Source organism: Scomber scombrus, chromosome 20 (genome assembly GCF_963691925.1).
Source record: "Scomber scombrus chromosome 20, fScoSco1.1, whole genome shotgun sequence".
In the NCBI taxonomy this organism is placed as follows: domain Eukaryota; kingdom Metazoa; phylum Chordata; class Actinopteri; order Scombriformes; family Scombridae; genus Scomber; species Scomber scombrus.
The window spans coordinates 13,564,174-13,578,213 of NC_084989.1; the positions used below are offsets into that span (position 1 = coordinate 13,564,174).

The 14,040-nt window shown below is 41.1% G+C and overlaps 2 protein-coding genes and 1 non-coding gene across 4 annotated transcripts in view; 1 reads left to right on the plus strand and 2 right to left on the minus strand.

The window, feature by feature from the left end:
* arfgef1 (ADP-ribosylation factor guanine nucleotide-exchange factor 1 (brefeldin A-inhibited)) overlaps window positions 1-1,451 on the plus strand; it is a 51,619-nt gene extending 50,168 nt beyond the window's left edge. For both annotated transcript variants that reach the window (XM_062441196.1, XM_062441195.1), the window contains one exon: window positions 20-1,451. In XM_062441196.1, the coding sequence (XP_062297180.1) occupies window positions 20-241 (222 nt within the window). In that variant the 3' untranslated portion in view covers window positions 242-1,451. The remainder of the gene's footprint in view (window positions 1-19) is intronic.
* Window positions 1,452-1,952: 501 nt separating this feature from the next.
* LOC134002644 (centrosome and spindle pole-associated protein 1) lies at window positions 1,953-13,866 on the minus strand. Its single transcript, XM_062441984.1, has 27 exons — window positions 13,818-13,866; window positions 13,627-13,724; window positions 13,441-13,518; window positions 12,637-12,738; window positions 12,176-12,546; window positions 11,997-12,074; window positions 11,308-11,402; window positions 11,069-11,165; window positions 10,901-10,958; window positions 10,434-10,759; window positions 10,223-10,347; window positions 9,340-9,427; window positions 8,974-9,085; window positions 8,362-8,509; window positions 8,114-8,254; window positions 7,900-7,970; window positions 7,564-7,707; window positions 7,287-7,439; window positions 7,105-7,203; window positions 6,991-7,012; window positions 6,720-6,870; window positions 5,709-5,839; window positions 4,153-4,397; window positions 3,975-4,038; window positions 3,291-3,400; window positions 2,973-3,090; window positions 1,953-2,146 (listed from the first exon to the last, which is right to left on the minus strand). The coding sequence occupies exons 1-27, from the start codon at window positions 13,864-13,866 to the stop codon at window positions 1,953-1,955; spliced, it is 3,468 nt and encodes a 1,155-aa protein (XP_062297968.1).
* trnar-ccg (transfer RNA arginine (anticodon CCG)) lies at window positions 13,098-13,170 on the minus strand. Its single transcript has one exon. It is a non-coding gene; the product is annotated as a tRNA-Arg (tRNA).
* Window positions 13,867-14,040: the final 174 nt, after the last annotated feature.

Consider the following 14,040-nt stretch of genomic DNA (forward strand, 5'->3'; position numbering starts at 1 on the left):
CTCGCTCTCTCACCTTCAGTTTAAGGCCCATGCCTCCAGATACTACCCTCTGCTGTGCGAGATCATGCAGTTCGACCTGATCCCTGAGCTCCGGGCTGTCCTACGAAAGTTTTACCTGCGTATCGGACTCGTGTTTCACATCGCGCAGCTGCCTGAGCCCCAGCCGGACCCTCAGCCGGCGCACGTCGAGCAGGAGGCAGACACGGAGGTGGGAGAGTTGGCCGGGGAGGAGGCCCAGTGATTCTGCACCACAAACAGCCTGGAACATAGAGCTCTACTGTGGCCTCCACCTCAGATCTGTGCGACTGTGGCTGTGGCTCTATGTCGCCTCAGGGCCCTCCATGTGGTTTATGCTGAACTCTTGACTTAAATGGCTGATCATCAATCAGCTGTCTGCCACCACCCGCCCGCACCCTTAACCCTGTCACCACACACACACACACACACACACACACACACACACACACACACACACACACACACACACACACAGACAGACACAGATGGAGTACTTGATATCACAATGAAAACAGTCATGTCTTGTACAAGGTGTAGCGATTCCTCCACTGGATAAAACTACTGATAAAAAAACTGACAGTTACTCATATCTCTGATCTGCTCAGAAGGAATATATTTCAAAAAATGTGTGCTTCTTACTGTATATTTAAACAAGTAAAGAATGAATGATTTCAACAACATGCAAAAAGACATATTCACTAACTATGAAATGTGACATTTGTCACACAATGATAGTAATGATCTCTCTGTCTGCATCGCAGATGGCTAACATTAGTATTGATAGCCTCTTGGATGAAACTAGTTGTACAGAACTACCGCTATGTAATATAATCTTATAACACTAGATTTCATTTATTTTTGTTGATTTTTTGTTTCCTCTTCTGGATTTGCTGCACTTGATCTCTTTTTTGAATGCACTGGAGATTTTACTTTTGTGATAATTTATTTGACTGTAACATCTCCTGCAGATTGTCCTATATGAGTACGATTTGTAATTGAACAAGACCTCAGAAAGTGAAGGGTTAAATTATTCCATTTTATATGTAAGGTTTTTAACGGAGACAGATGCCAACTGTGCTCATGAAACTGGAATATGAGAGAGAAACCTGATGCTAGCTGCTTTTGAAGTCACTAGTCTGTTTTCATGTTTTGAGTTTAGTTTTCACTCTTGTGTACAAAATCAAAAGTTAATAATATATTTAATTTTTTTCTTTGGTTTGGGGGAAAGTAATATGTATAGAGAAAATGAAAACGTTAGCTGTGCTTTAAGTATGAATGGGATGCATTCCTGCTCATGGATGTAGAAAACAAAATGTATATGATACAGCAATGTAAAGTTTTCTATGTTGCAAAAAAGATTATGTACAACTTTCTGTACGATACATCATCTGGCATTCTAATCAGGTTCTAGGTCAATAAAGTTTTTGAACTTGGTGGATTTGAAATGTTGAATCACTGACTTTAAATTATATAGCAGCTACATGAATAAAAAGTCAGGACACCATTAGAATTAAACATTTTTTAATATAAAATAAACTCTCCATAGTAAATATATATATAATATTGCTAAAGTAATTATATTATCATGTACAGTATGAACCTTACAGATACAGTTACTTTTATGGACTAAATCTAATCATTCAGTTCTGCCTTACAGCTTTAAAACTGCTCTTTTCTTGGAGAGAGAAATTGGCCAAAGTGAGTCTTGTGTAAGCTGGTTCTTTTCCAAGCTGACAGACGCTGTGGTCTCTGAAGCTATGTAACCTAATAAAAACCACAGTTACCATGTTAGTCATTGGAAAGTATTGGTAGTCTTTCTCACTTGGGTTAATTCTCAGAGAAACCACCACTTGCATCGAAAGAAACAGGAATTGGCGAGAAACTTAGGCCTCACTCAGTGCAGTGTTTCATCAGTGGAGACCAGCTAATGGAAGCTAGGTGACGCGGTGTGTCAGCCAGGGTGGAGCATCCCTCCTGCTGCCTGGCCCATCTTTACAGCCAGAGTATTTCACAGCATCCGACGTGCCGGGACGCAGCCAGGCTTCTGTGGCAACAGTCTCCACAGAGACACTCCTCCCCGGGGCAGAACGCAGAGACAAGACATCGTGTTCATCACCAGACAGCCCCTCTGGGGAGCATAGAGGCTTATCCATCACACATTTCATTAAGAAATTAGAGATTAAGGATGCTGAAAATTTGGCAACAAGAGACTGAAGCACATGTGGGAGAAATATCTTAAAAGCAAGTTAAGCATTGGTTAAAAATCTTAAACATAAAGTTGCATCTACTGTACGATATTTGATTTATTGTTTATTTACTAAAGACGTGTTTAAAAGAGGGGCTCACAATTTTTCAAGTCTGTCTTAAAACAATAATCAGGTGCTTAAATCAACACTGACATGTGTTTTTCTTGCTGTAATCATTCCTCCTGAGCATACTGATGATTAGAAGATGCACTTATAACATAAGTGCCCAGGGCCAAAATCCACAAACCACCTGTGCAAAAATGTATTCAAAAGTTTATCTGAAGGTTAAGCTGTCCAAATTAGTCAAATCAGGTAGATACATTTTAACATTACAGTCTTTTTAGTACCTAAGTCCCTCTTTTTGTTACTATACTGTCACTGCAGCTCAACAGGAAACCACTGTCTGAGGAAACACATAGAAGGAATTAGATACTAAAAACACTAAATGTGGCAGATATCCACTTGATATGACTGTCTCAGACTGCTAAAGCCTCATATGAGCTTCACATATACTTTTAAATGCATTTTTGCACAAAACAACTGTGTGGACACACTGTGGATTTTAGCCCCCATCACTTAATCACATCGCATTAACAACACATTTGAAGGGGATCTTGTAAAAGCCAGTATGAATGAATTACACAGAGGAAAACACTCCTCTGCACCTATATTTTCCTAGTTTTATTAGCATTTGGTTTATTCTATTACCTGATCTGCTCCCATGGTCACCAGTGCAAGAGCCATGAGTCACCCTGTGCTGTTGGTTGCGGGGCCTGACTTCAGATCCAAGGTTCAGACTGGTTTCTGACTGCAGAGACTGGGCTGGCTGGATGTAAAAAATGAAAAGATCAGCAATTCAGTATGTACACTCTGATTGTAATGTTAATGTTGTAAAATAAAACTAAAACAAACGTATGTTATAAAGTATTGGACGCATCAGCATGGGATACAGCTCTTGTACTTTATGACTTGGCTCATTTTGACCTGAGGCAAACATAAAGATCCATTTACTGATCAGCACCATACATCATAGTCATGTCTCCTCCGCCGGGCTGTCCTCTTCTGGTGCTCTGGTGAGGGCTGAAGGGATCTCTGCTGATGAACCATGTCTCCAGATGGATCACCACTGTAAACATCTGACAAAGTCCAAAAGCCATTCATCATTACACACAAACCTCTTGGACAGAAATTAGGGGCCAGGAAGTTCATTCAGTCCAGACCATGTTACATGAAAACAGAGAACTCTGTCCATTCAGCAGAACTTTTCAGTGAAATGAGTCAAAATGGAAAAAAGGGTATTAAGGAAAGGATTTGAAAAGCCTCCTTTTTTGCGTCAAGCTTTAAACAATTTGTCAACTGCCCCCCATTCCCAACGCCTGGCACTGTGCTATCACCACCCTGCAGCTGGCATGGATGCCTTGCATCCAGCTCTGGCTCCAGCTGCAATACAGAGACTTGAGTTGGCATGTGCCACAATTAGCCTGGCACAGAGACAAAGAGCTAAATGAGCCTGGCAGAGACTGTTGTATTGTGGTGGTGTGACGTTTTATGTAGCTGACCTCCCAAGCTATCTCACCTTTATGGAAAATGTCCAGAGCTTTTAGAGAAAGAAAAGTCATTATATCAGTGTGCCCTGTCTTCTACATAAAAGAAGAAGTAAAGAAGAACAGGGACACTCCTTATAGACACTCTATATTTAGCCACGCTTACCAATAAATGCAGTCTCAGATGGCAAAATAGAGTCTCTGTGGACGCGGTGCCCAGGTTTGTTCCTCTGAGAAAAAATACACAGACACGCAGCAATAAAACACCTCCTCTGAAGAAGAGCTAGCCAAGCATCTATCTATCTAGATGGAAAATACATAATTATAGTGTGATGACCACTCACAGGATGATGGTGGCTCAGCTGATGGTCCAAATAGTCTATAGGAAGACAAAGCAGTGAGTTAAAGAGGACAACAGTTTGAGGAGATATCTGTGTGTCTGCTTCCTGACCGTGCTCTTCCTCTCTCTTCATAAGCCTGATTTTGCGCCGTTGTTCACGAAGAAGAGCCTGCTGCTGGATATCCAGACTTCCGGCATCAGTGGGAGGGTCAGGGAACATGTGACGGACCTCTTCTCGAGATACTGTATCTGATAGATAGAAGACAAGAGAGAGCTGAGACCCTATTTGAGGTATTATCTCATATCTGTGTTACAGATTCAATCAAGTGGTTACCAACAAATAAGATGTGTAAAGCCAATACACACGGACACTAGACATTAAAAGAGAAACCAACACACCAACCAACGTCTAATCTCTGCCTTCCTTACTTTATCTGCAGCCTCCCTCTTCTTCTACTCTCCAAAACAGCAGTTTGGCAGTGACTCAGAAGCTCTACAGCCTAGCTGCATCTTACACACTACATCGTATCAGGTTTGACTGTGCATAATGGATCTGATGCAGCTTTCAGACATAAGGTTGGCATAAATCCATAATTCATATGTGGAGGTTTGATAAGTGATTCATTCAGTTCGTCATGAACTAGCATTTCCTCCTATTTTGCTGGTTTTACAAGCTGCAGCTCTGAATGTCTGTCAGACCCCCGCATTAACTGGGTCTGGGAACCCATCCAAAGCCATTTCCTTGGTCGCTTGCATTACATTCTCTGTTTACACTGCCAAACTGACTGTCAGTGATGGACGCCTCCCATGACCTCATGAGATTAAAGTTTCAGTGTGGCCAGAGGGAGACAGAGGACTGATGAGACTCTGGAAAGTCTAAACCATCTGGCAATGCCCAGCTGGTGTTAGTCTGCAGTGATCCTGCACCCTTTCCTTGCATCAACACTGTGACCGAGGCAATTAGAAGAGGGGTTCCTCAATGACTTCCTCAAAGTCGTGAAAGGATGCTGGGTCGCAGTACAGAAGCAAAGTAAGTAATGCTGAACCGGTTTCATTTCAGCAGGATAAATTAGTTTGTAATCATTGGATGATTGATCAGTTCACCAAAGTAGTTATAGAAATTAGATAAAGCAATATCTCACTTTTAGTATTATATAGTAAAGTCATGCATCAATCATACACACAAATCCTATACTTGGACTTACACTTTGTCTTTTGTTGTGTAGACAGGAGAAGAAATTGTACAGTCAAATAATGAGTATAAACAATCTTTGTGCAGGTATGAAGTATCATGTGACTTCTATTGCAGTCATGTGACTACTCGCTACGTCTGTCATTTACAAGAAATGAAATGGTGCTGGCAGGCTCATGATTCTGCAGTTCAACACACATTTGGGGCACACAGATTGCACATAAAACCATCTCAGAGGTTTCCTTTCTTGTGAGACCTAAACTTTGAATTTGTAATTAAAGACGATCATGCTAAAATGTAAAAAAAAAAAAAAAAAAAAAAGTGTTTATTATAGTGTCTGATTAATCTGTAGCATTGCCTTCCATTACCCCTGTATTTAAGCTGGTTGAACTCCCGGATGTTTTGCATGGCAGCACTGGAGGAAGGATTCTTAGTTGATGGCTGGACAGCTTGTTTGTTGGCTGACTCAAAGGTGTCCACTGTGGGTTGTCCTTTGGGCCTGAACAAAGGAGGAAAACATTACTTTAAACAGAGCAACTACCTGTAATAACACACAGATCTTAAATGATTTTCAATTGTATACAGTGATTACAACAATCAATTAGGAAAGTTTCTAAAGGAATTCAGTGTTTATTGTTTTAAAACACTACGGACACCTGATCTATGTGTACACTCTTCAGTTCTTTTAGGAGGCCTAAAGCAAAGAGTTTTCTGTATAAGCAGCTTATTCTGTAACCAAAGGACAGCTGTCAAACTGGCACCAGTTAAAAGGAAATTCTTCACTGATTTGCAATAAACTCAATTGAATATAAGCAAAGACTTTACAAGTAGATTGTTATACATTACAATTCAAACATATACTTGTATATATGAAGTGATTAGAGAGGCAATTGCAGGTGCTGAAGTGCCCTTAAGCAAGACAGTGAATCCCTATTGAACCCTTCAATGCAGTTGACCCTGCTGATCTCACAAGGTGAACACAGATGAAAAACAGAATTTCCCTTTGAGGATCACACTGTTACATTACTGCAGTGATGAGTCTCTGAAACAAATCAGAACAGAAATTAGAAGATAGCCAATTTGACTTTGAGATCGCTTTCATTATTTCAGAGCAGAAGAACACCCGCTTCAATACGAAGACCGAATGAGCCCTTAATGAGATAGAATTAGCATTGTGTCTTCAACTCAACACGTCTGGGGGTGTTTTAGGTTAAACTGGACCTGAAGGAATACAGCAGCTCTAATAGCGCCTCTAAATGGCTCATTTTCTTTTAATAGCCAGGAAGCAAACGATAAAATCTTCCTAATTCTGAGCAGGCTATAGCAATGCACATTATTACACATTACCACTGCTGTTCAGGGGTGTCTCAATGTTATACCTGTTGGGGGCTGTGTAGTGTGCCTCCTGCCAATCTGTTCGTCGCAGCTGATCCTCCAGTTGTCTCTGCTTTTTTCTCAGGTACCTACGGAGGGCTGACAGTTCTCTCATCACTTCCTGTTTATCATCTGGAGCAAGCAGCAGGAGTGAGGAGAGACAGAGACACATTACGTGGCAATTTAGCAGCCACAAATTTGTTTTTTGGTGCCAGAAGTACAGATAAATCAAGACAATCTCACCTTGGTGGGTTTCTGTGGGGACTGATCGGACGTGTGGCGCTGACATGGAGCGCTCCTGTTGTGGAAATTGTGGCCATTTTCTTAATTTGAGATTTACACCATAACAGCTGTGATGTGAGAAAAAAAATCTGTTACTAAGTGGCTTACAGTCCTGGAGGACAGCTCACTCAAAGCAGAAGAAGATCTGGAGGCCACGAGGTCTGTCTGTTTCTTTTGCAAGGTTGGGATGGGAGGAGATGGATCTCTCTGCAAATTCATGAGAAGGATCTTTTCATTACAAAGAAAAAACTGCAATCTACAGGACTACTATATTTTGGAGCTTACTGCACCTCATACTCCACCATTGGTGCCCGTTCCTCCTGTCTGACCTTGGTGCTCTCATGTTCCTTCTTTTCAATCTCCTGTTCCTCCCTCACCCTCTTTTCCTCTTTTCCATGAATTGTTTTACCTTCATGGATCCAACCTTGGTTCTCCAGCCTATGCTGCAGAGAGAATAAAGAAAGTTAGGGTTAGGGTTCAGAGGGATGCCTGGTGTAAGGAAAAACCCCTAACTGCAAGGAACAAGTAAAGATGAAGTGCTCTGAATCAAAGTGATGAACTCCTCACCCCAATCTTCTTTTGCCTCCTTTGCTCGTCCTCATATTCCTGCTGTATGCGAGCCCTCTGCTCCGCCAGCCTCTTCTCTTCTTTCTCCTCCTCAATCCTGACTCGTTCCCTCTCCTCTGACTGCTTTCGTCTGTTTTCTTCGATCTGTTTGAAACATTAACTTACATTGAGAATTAATTTACAACCGTTTTAAAGCGCTGGGGAACACCAGTGGTTGTAGAAGCCACACACACACACTAAAGTAAATCATCTCTTCTTAGATCAATGTGGTATCAAGGCAGAGTCTAGTTACCTGTATAGTTTAAGTGGTGAGCTGTGGTCCAGGACTTACTGTACCTGTTGTTTCAGGGCTTCTTTGTAAATGTCATGCCTGTGGAGCTGCTGCGGAGTTGGCAGATCAGTGAAACCTGCAAGGACGAGTGAGACAGAGAGGAATCTATCAGTGAAGGAAAGGGATGTATGCAGAACGCAGACAAATGCAGAATACCATTAAATACACTGGATGAAAGGACCAATGGAGAGAGAGAGAGAGAGAGAGAGAGAGCACAACCTGACATTCGATGGGAGAGCGGTGAACTGGCTTCAAATCCAGGAGTGTGTCCATCCCTCGTCACAGAGTCCTGTATCTGTCCGTCATTTGCTGACATCTTGCACGACTCCTCATTGATCCTGTGCATGTGATTCAGATCACCTGAGGGTAGAGAAACATTTATAAATACAGAGAACATAATCCATTCATCATAAATGTAGCTTAGGTTTAGCAGACCTTATTAAAAGAGGAAGTAAGGGCCAACTTACTAACAAGGTTGCCTCTGCGGTCTTTAATTGGAGCACCTCCCCCACTCCTCCCCCAGGGGTTGTAGGCCATCATTTCGGCATTTATCTTGGCATCATATCGCTCCTTCTCTTCTTTCTCTCTTTTTTTACGCTCCTCTCTTTCTTTGATCTAAACACAAGGCAGGTAAGGTGTAAAAAGTTGACTTTTTTTCCTTTACTGTATGTTCTTAAACACAGCTGCAAGAGGTGAATTGCTGGTCTTACTACAGTACTTGTCTATAACCAAGGGAAAATGCTGACCTCATCATGATCTGGACTTTTACTGTCAAAATATTGAGGTCGATCCCTCAAATGACTCACTGTCTAAGGTTTCATTTGGAATCAGTAAGAAGGAAGTCACAGCATGTTGGTGGGCTGCTGCCTCACTCAACTCTCACACTTACTAAATCCTCCAGCTAGCCACTAACAACGATGGTGGGCACAAAAATACACAGCCCACAACACATGTGGAAGTAAAGTGACCCACTTCTTGGCCACAAACTGCCAAAACTACAAATAAGATCGACTTGACAAATTTACTTAATCACTAATTCAGGAAGTCATCCAGAGACCTGAACAGATGTGAACACATACCTGTTGTCTGAGTGCTTCTTGGTAGTTTATTGCAATCTCTCTCCTCTGCTTGGAATTGTCTACCAAAAGCTCTCCAATGAACAGAGGTGATGCTCTATGGTGATCAGTTGCTCTAGATGCAAACAGACAATGGAGGTATAGACACACAGTTAGTTTGCAGTGAGGGCCCTCTTCTGGAAGAGAGAGAAAACAAATCTTAAACCTGTCCACTAATGTAAAAGATGTCAAATACACAAATTGATTTTCAGTATAAAAAATAGCAGTTGCACACATTTTGAAATTGGTTTAAACTCTGTACACTGAAATAATCATCCAAATAAAAAAAACAACTATTGCAGAAATGAAGGTGGTTTAGTGGACACTGACTCTGTGTGGCGACTGTGTCTGGCAGAAGGTGGTCTTTGAGAGTTGTTGTGGAAATTCCCAGACTGCTGCACTCCTCCAGGCAAACCATCTATCGAAGAACAAAACAAAGACACAAGATAATTAATACACACTGGTTTAACAGTTTCATCAGATATCTGCTGCCATAATCCGTCATCTTCTTTTACAACATAAAAATTGGCAGCAAAGTAAAAATGGAAAGAAAATAAATGTAACCAAATGGACCAGCTGGATGAAGAGAGATCCATCTGGATCTGCTGAACTCATATCCAATAAACTGTATATCCCCACAGCAATAAAATCAGCTCTACTGTAAAATGAGATTTATGAATTGCCATGCCAAGTCCTCTTGGCCATTGATATGATGATAAAATGGTTCCATAATAAATGGTAATGGTTCTCTACAGAGAGGTCTGGGAGTTTATATAAGGTAATGCAAATTAATCCCAATGACTGTATAGCATTCCAGTGTTTACTTAAAATATCTGACCATTTCCCAAAGCATAATGTAATATTTTAGATGCATTTCCCAGATTTGCACTCATATATCTATGATATAAAAATCATCTCACAGAGAAGTGAAACTTGCTTGAGATGCATTAGGTGATCTATCACATTGAACAGTAAACACCATGACTGCACTTACTGAACAACTGCATTTTCAAGCAATGAATGACAGTCTAACTTTGACAGTCTATAGATTTTCTTAACTTCATGAAAAGAATAGAAACCAGTTAAAAACACATTTCAGTATGCTTCCAAATGACAAGCAATAATGCAAAGTATATTTATAGTAAAAGGCAAAGGAAGAAAAAAAATTATGTATGTAAATTTACACTAAAAAACTATCACTGTAATACTATACTCTGATAGTCGGGAGGATTAGGATCTAATGGATTCCTGGTTCCATAGTAGTTATAGGCTGCATCATGTGGAGTCTTGTAAGTATTGGCTACAGTGGTGGGTAAAGGAGGAGGAACACCAGCCACTCTGAGAAAACAAAATCACAGAAACTACAATGAATTAACAGTAAAATTATTATTCATGTGTAGGAACACAAAGCAGTACTGAACTACCTTGGTATGGCCACCTCTTCTAGCATGTCTGAGAAATCGCTGTGGTAGTCCTCATTAAAATAGTCCAGCGAGGGGCCGCCTTGTGCTGCTTCTGACCTAGACCCAGGCAGTTGATTGAGAACTGTATTGTTGCCCACAGTCAGAGAAGGTAAGGGCTTTCCTGGGGGGGCCCTCTGTTCTGTGTCTTCAATGGGTATGTCAGCCTTAGGTTTTGGATTTGGGTCCTTCCTCATGACCTCCAAACCTGTTTCAGGCTTGTAGGGAACATCCCTTTTCCTGCTTTCATAACGCCGATTTACAGCCCCAAACTGCTTAATTCGGTCAGGCTGAAAGACGGAACACATTATATATATATATATAAAAGAGATACAAAAATTAATGGGAAAAACCTGAAGATTAGGTGTTTCTCAGGGCAATGTTGTGCCACCATATATAAATATTATCAATTATCAGCAATTTTGCTTTACCTTTTTCTCGGGGTTTGTGGCTCCAGTCGCAACCACCTTCAGCTCAAGTTCCTTCTCCCTGAAAGTAGATAACCCCAACCTTCATGTCTTGTTGATTCACAGGGATGTAGCCAGCTCGGATAACACAAAGTTTTAAAAAGTACAACATTTTGATAAATAATCACTTACGTCTTTTTGTTTCTCTGCTGTTCAGCAATTTGTTTCAGCAGCTCCTGCCTATACCGTTCTTTCCTCATCTGAGAGGCCATCTGCTCTTCTGTTGATCCTGTGTGACAACAGAGCACCATAAACATACACATTCTGTCCCTTGTGATGCTTAAATAGGATTTTGACCATTTTCATCGATAATCCCTCAAATTAATATGTGTCTAAATACTCATAAATTATGCAGTACAAAAAGCATTCACCAATCATGAGTCCAGTGGCAAACTTGGCTTCATCCTTGCTGGTCGCACGTGTAGATCTTGTAGCCGTCTTCATACTGTCTGGCATTTGCAGGCTGCTGAACACACAGAGAGAGTCAGACTCAGAGTAGGCCAATCACTGACAATATATGAAGGTAACAGCACAGCAAACAGTTCCCCTCCGAGCCACACCCAACAACCATGTTACATCATACACTCCCTTGCTGTTTGGCCGCAGAGCTTTATGGTCGCAGACGGGCAGTGAAGCCTCAATCTCTAATCAATTCAACTCCTCTGATAGAACGGGGTTGAGTAATTACTTGCCTGGAGCCGGGCCGAGGCTCACCCTCCATCACTGCCCCGCATGTTAACAGCTTACTGACAGTAGCTCAACTTAAAAGCAAACAAATGGCATAAACCACAAACAGTGGAGTGCAATTGCATGTAAGAGGAGTGCTGTAGAGTAATAAATGAGTATGGCAAAACATTTTCCATAACTGTCTTGTGCTGTGTTAGCTCGTTTAATGAGAGTACTTCACTGACCCGGGAAAATGTATGTGATTTTCCAGGAAGATGTAATTGGTTGCATGTAAATACTGTTGCTATCTAGAATCATTCTGTTTCAGCTTTATAAATCCCATCGCTGCAGAAGCAATCAGACAGACCGGTATATAGAAACTGGTCATGCTTACTCTGACTTCAAAATCTTGTCATTGTTGTTCTGATCATGAACACCACGGGCCTCCATCTCCGTTATGTCCTGAGGGGCTCTGCCATAGAAACAGACAAGACAGGTTAAGACGAATTACATCACCATACCTGATCTTTACTCAGTGGATTCAAATATTAATATCGTAGAAAAAAGCTACACCTCTTAGCTCTGCGCTCCAAGGTTCTCCTCTCCTCTTTGTACTCAGGCTCTGGAGTGGGTGTATCTTGCCACCTCCTGTGTCTGAGATCCAACTCCTTATCTTTGTCCATTTTCAGCTCATCTTCAGAGCTGTAGTGCTCCTTCGGCCTGTAGACGTGCCAACGCCTTCGTCCCTGATGTCCCTGACCCCAAGACTCTGTGCTTTCTTTTTTTTTTCTATTATTCTCTGCCTCAGTCAGAGTGGCAGCATTTCTTCTGGATGCAGCGTGCTCCCTCCGAGGACGGTCTATGTTTGTGTGGCTGTTGACGACGGGCAGAGGAGAGGCTGGAGTAGATATGCACATAACATCTGAGGCTTGACCACGTCCAGGCTGAAAGTGAAAAAATGTTGTATAGTGAGCTATGTCAGCTTGATAAAAGCCATTCTGTTTATAAGAATATTTACATTTATTGATCCTTACTTTATCATTGACAGAAGATGTTCCCCTCTTTAACCGTCTGGTTTGAGGTTGCGTCTGAAGGAAGAGGTTGTATTCTTTATTTCTTTCCTCTCTCAGTTTTTCCTGTAAGAGAAAGATATTCAGAGTTATGTCTATGAAGCAGCCATCTTACTAAGCTAAAGCACAACCTACAATTCCACTGCAGTCTTTTAATCTTACTAAATAAAATTATTCATCCATCTTTCCTATAATTCTCTGCTGACTTCAAATTAATAAATGAAAACATATCCAACAGGATTTCTACTCCTAATTAACAGATTCAGAAAGACGCTTTTGTCCAAAGTATGCTGCTACCAGAATATTAGTCACTTGATAGCCTAATAATTCTGTAGATGTGATTGCAACTGTTTTAGTGCTAAATAGAAACTGGTCTGCAGAGTGGAAAGAGTTGAGCACTCTGTACAATCCAGGTGAGACTCAATTGACCCAGGTGGGACTTGAACCCACAATCCCCAGCTCCGGAGGCTGATGCCTTATCCATTAGGCCACTGGGCCCCTATACTATGCTTCATTAGTAACATGTCAAAAGTCTGAATGCACTTGAACACAAAAACAGTTGCCATGAGACAAAGCACAGTACAATCAACTATTCATATAATCTTAAGACGAGGGACTGCAGTATATTAACTCCATTAGTATTGTTGTGAGCATGTTTCATGGGAAAAACTCCCACTTTGATGACCATGGGGAGTTATCTGCTTCCTGTCACTAAAAAGTATTCACTTATGTACCCATCCAAGCACATAAAAACACAGGTACACACACCTTAACTGATATTCTCTCATCAATAGGTAGGGAGAGACCCTGGGATTGTGGATGAAGTTCAGCTTTCTGATCCTTTTTCTGAAGGAAGAATATAAAAAGGAAGGACAGCAAGGTGAGTTAGTAATATGCGATAGACAACTTAGTTAGGTTTTAACAATAATTTACATTTCCAATATGTAATCAGACCTTGGCAACATAATGTTTGTAGTCCAGCTGAAGCTCCTGCTGAAGCTTCTGCTTCTTCCTGTCATACTCTGCTCCCAGCAGAAAACCTAATCCCAAACCTGTAAAATACACAACATATTACTATAATTTGTATGACATAACACTACACTCAAAGAATGCAATGTGTCCACTTTTAAAAACATGAATAGTACCTCTGTCTGGATTACATGTTATTCCTTGTGCTGCTGATGCTGCAGGCATATCCACAGTGTTTATGTTACATGTCCTTGACTGTAGATAACAGTTTGTTCATCATGTTAACACATAAAGTATATTAATTCCTTTGCTTTACAACGTGATGATCATCAAAGCGTTGATATTTCACATACCTCGATTTGTATGCATGGATGGTGTATCACCCTTCAGTAATGATAT

What these genes read in the sequence shown, in the direction of transcription:
- LOC134002644 (XM_062441984.1), bottom strand. Translation starts at nt 13,866, where the DNA reads ATGCCTGCAGCATCAGCAGCACAAGGAATAACATGTAATCCAGACAGA. An exon ending in AAGAAGCCCTGAAACAACAG is followed by an intron (nt 7,708 to 7,899) that starts GTACAGTAAGTC and finishes TGTTTCAAACAG; the next exon opens with ATCGAAGAAAACAGACGAAA. An exon ending in GGAGGAGACATGACTATGAT is followed by an intron (nt 3,091 to 3,290) that starts GTATGGTGCTGA and finishes TTTTACATCCAG; the next exon opens with CCAGCCCAGTCTCTGCAGTC.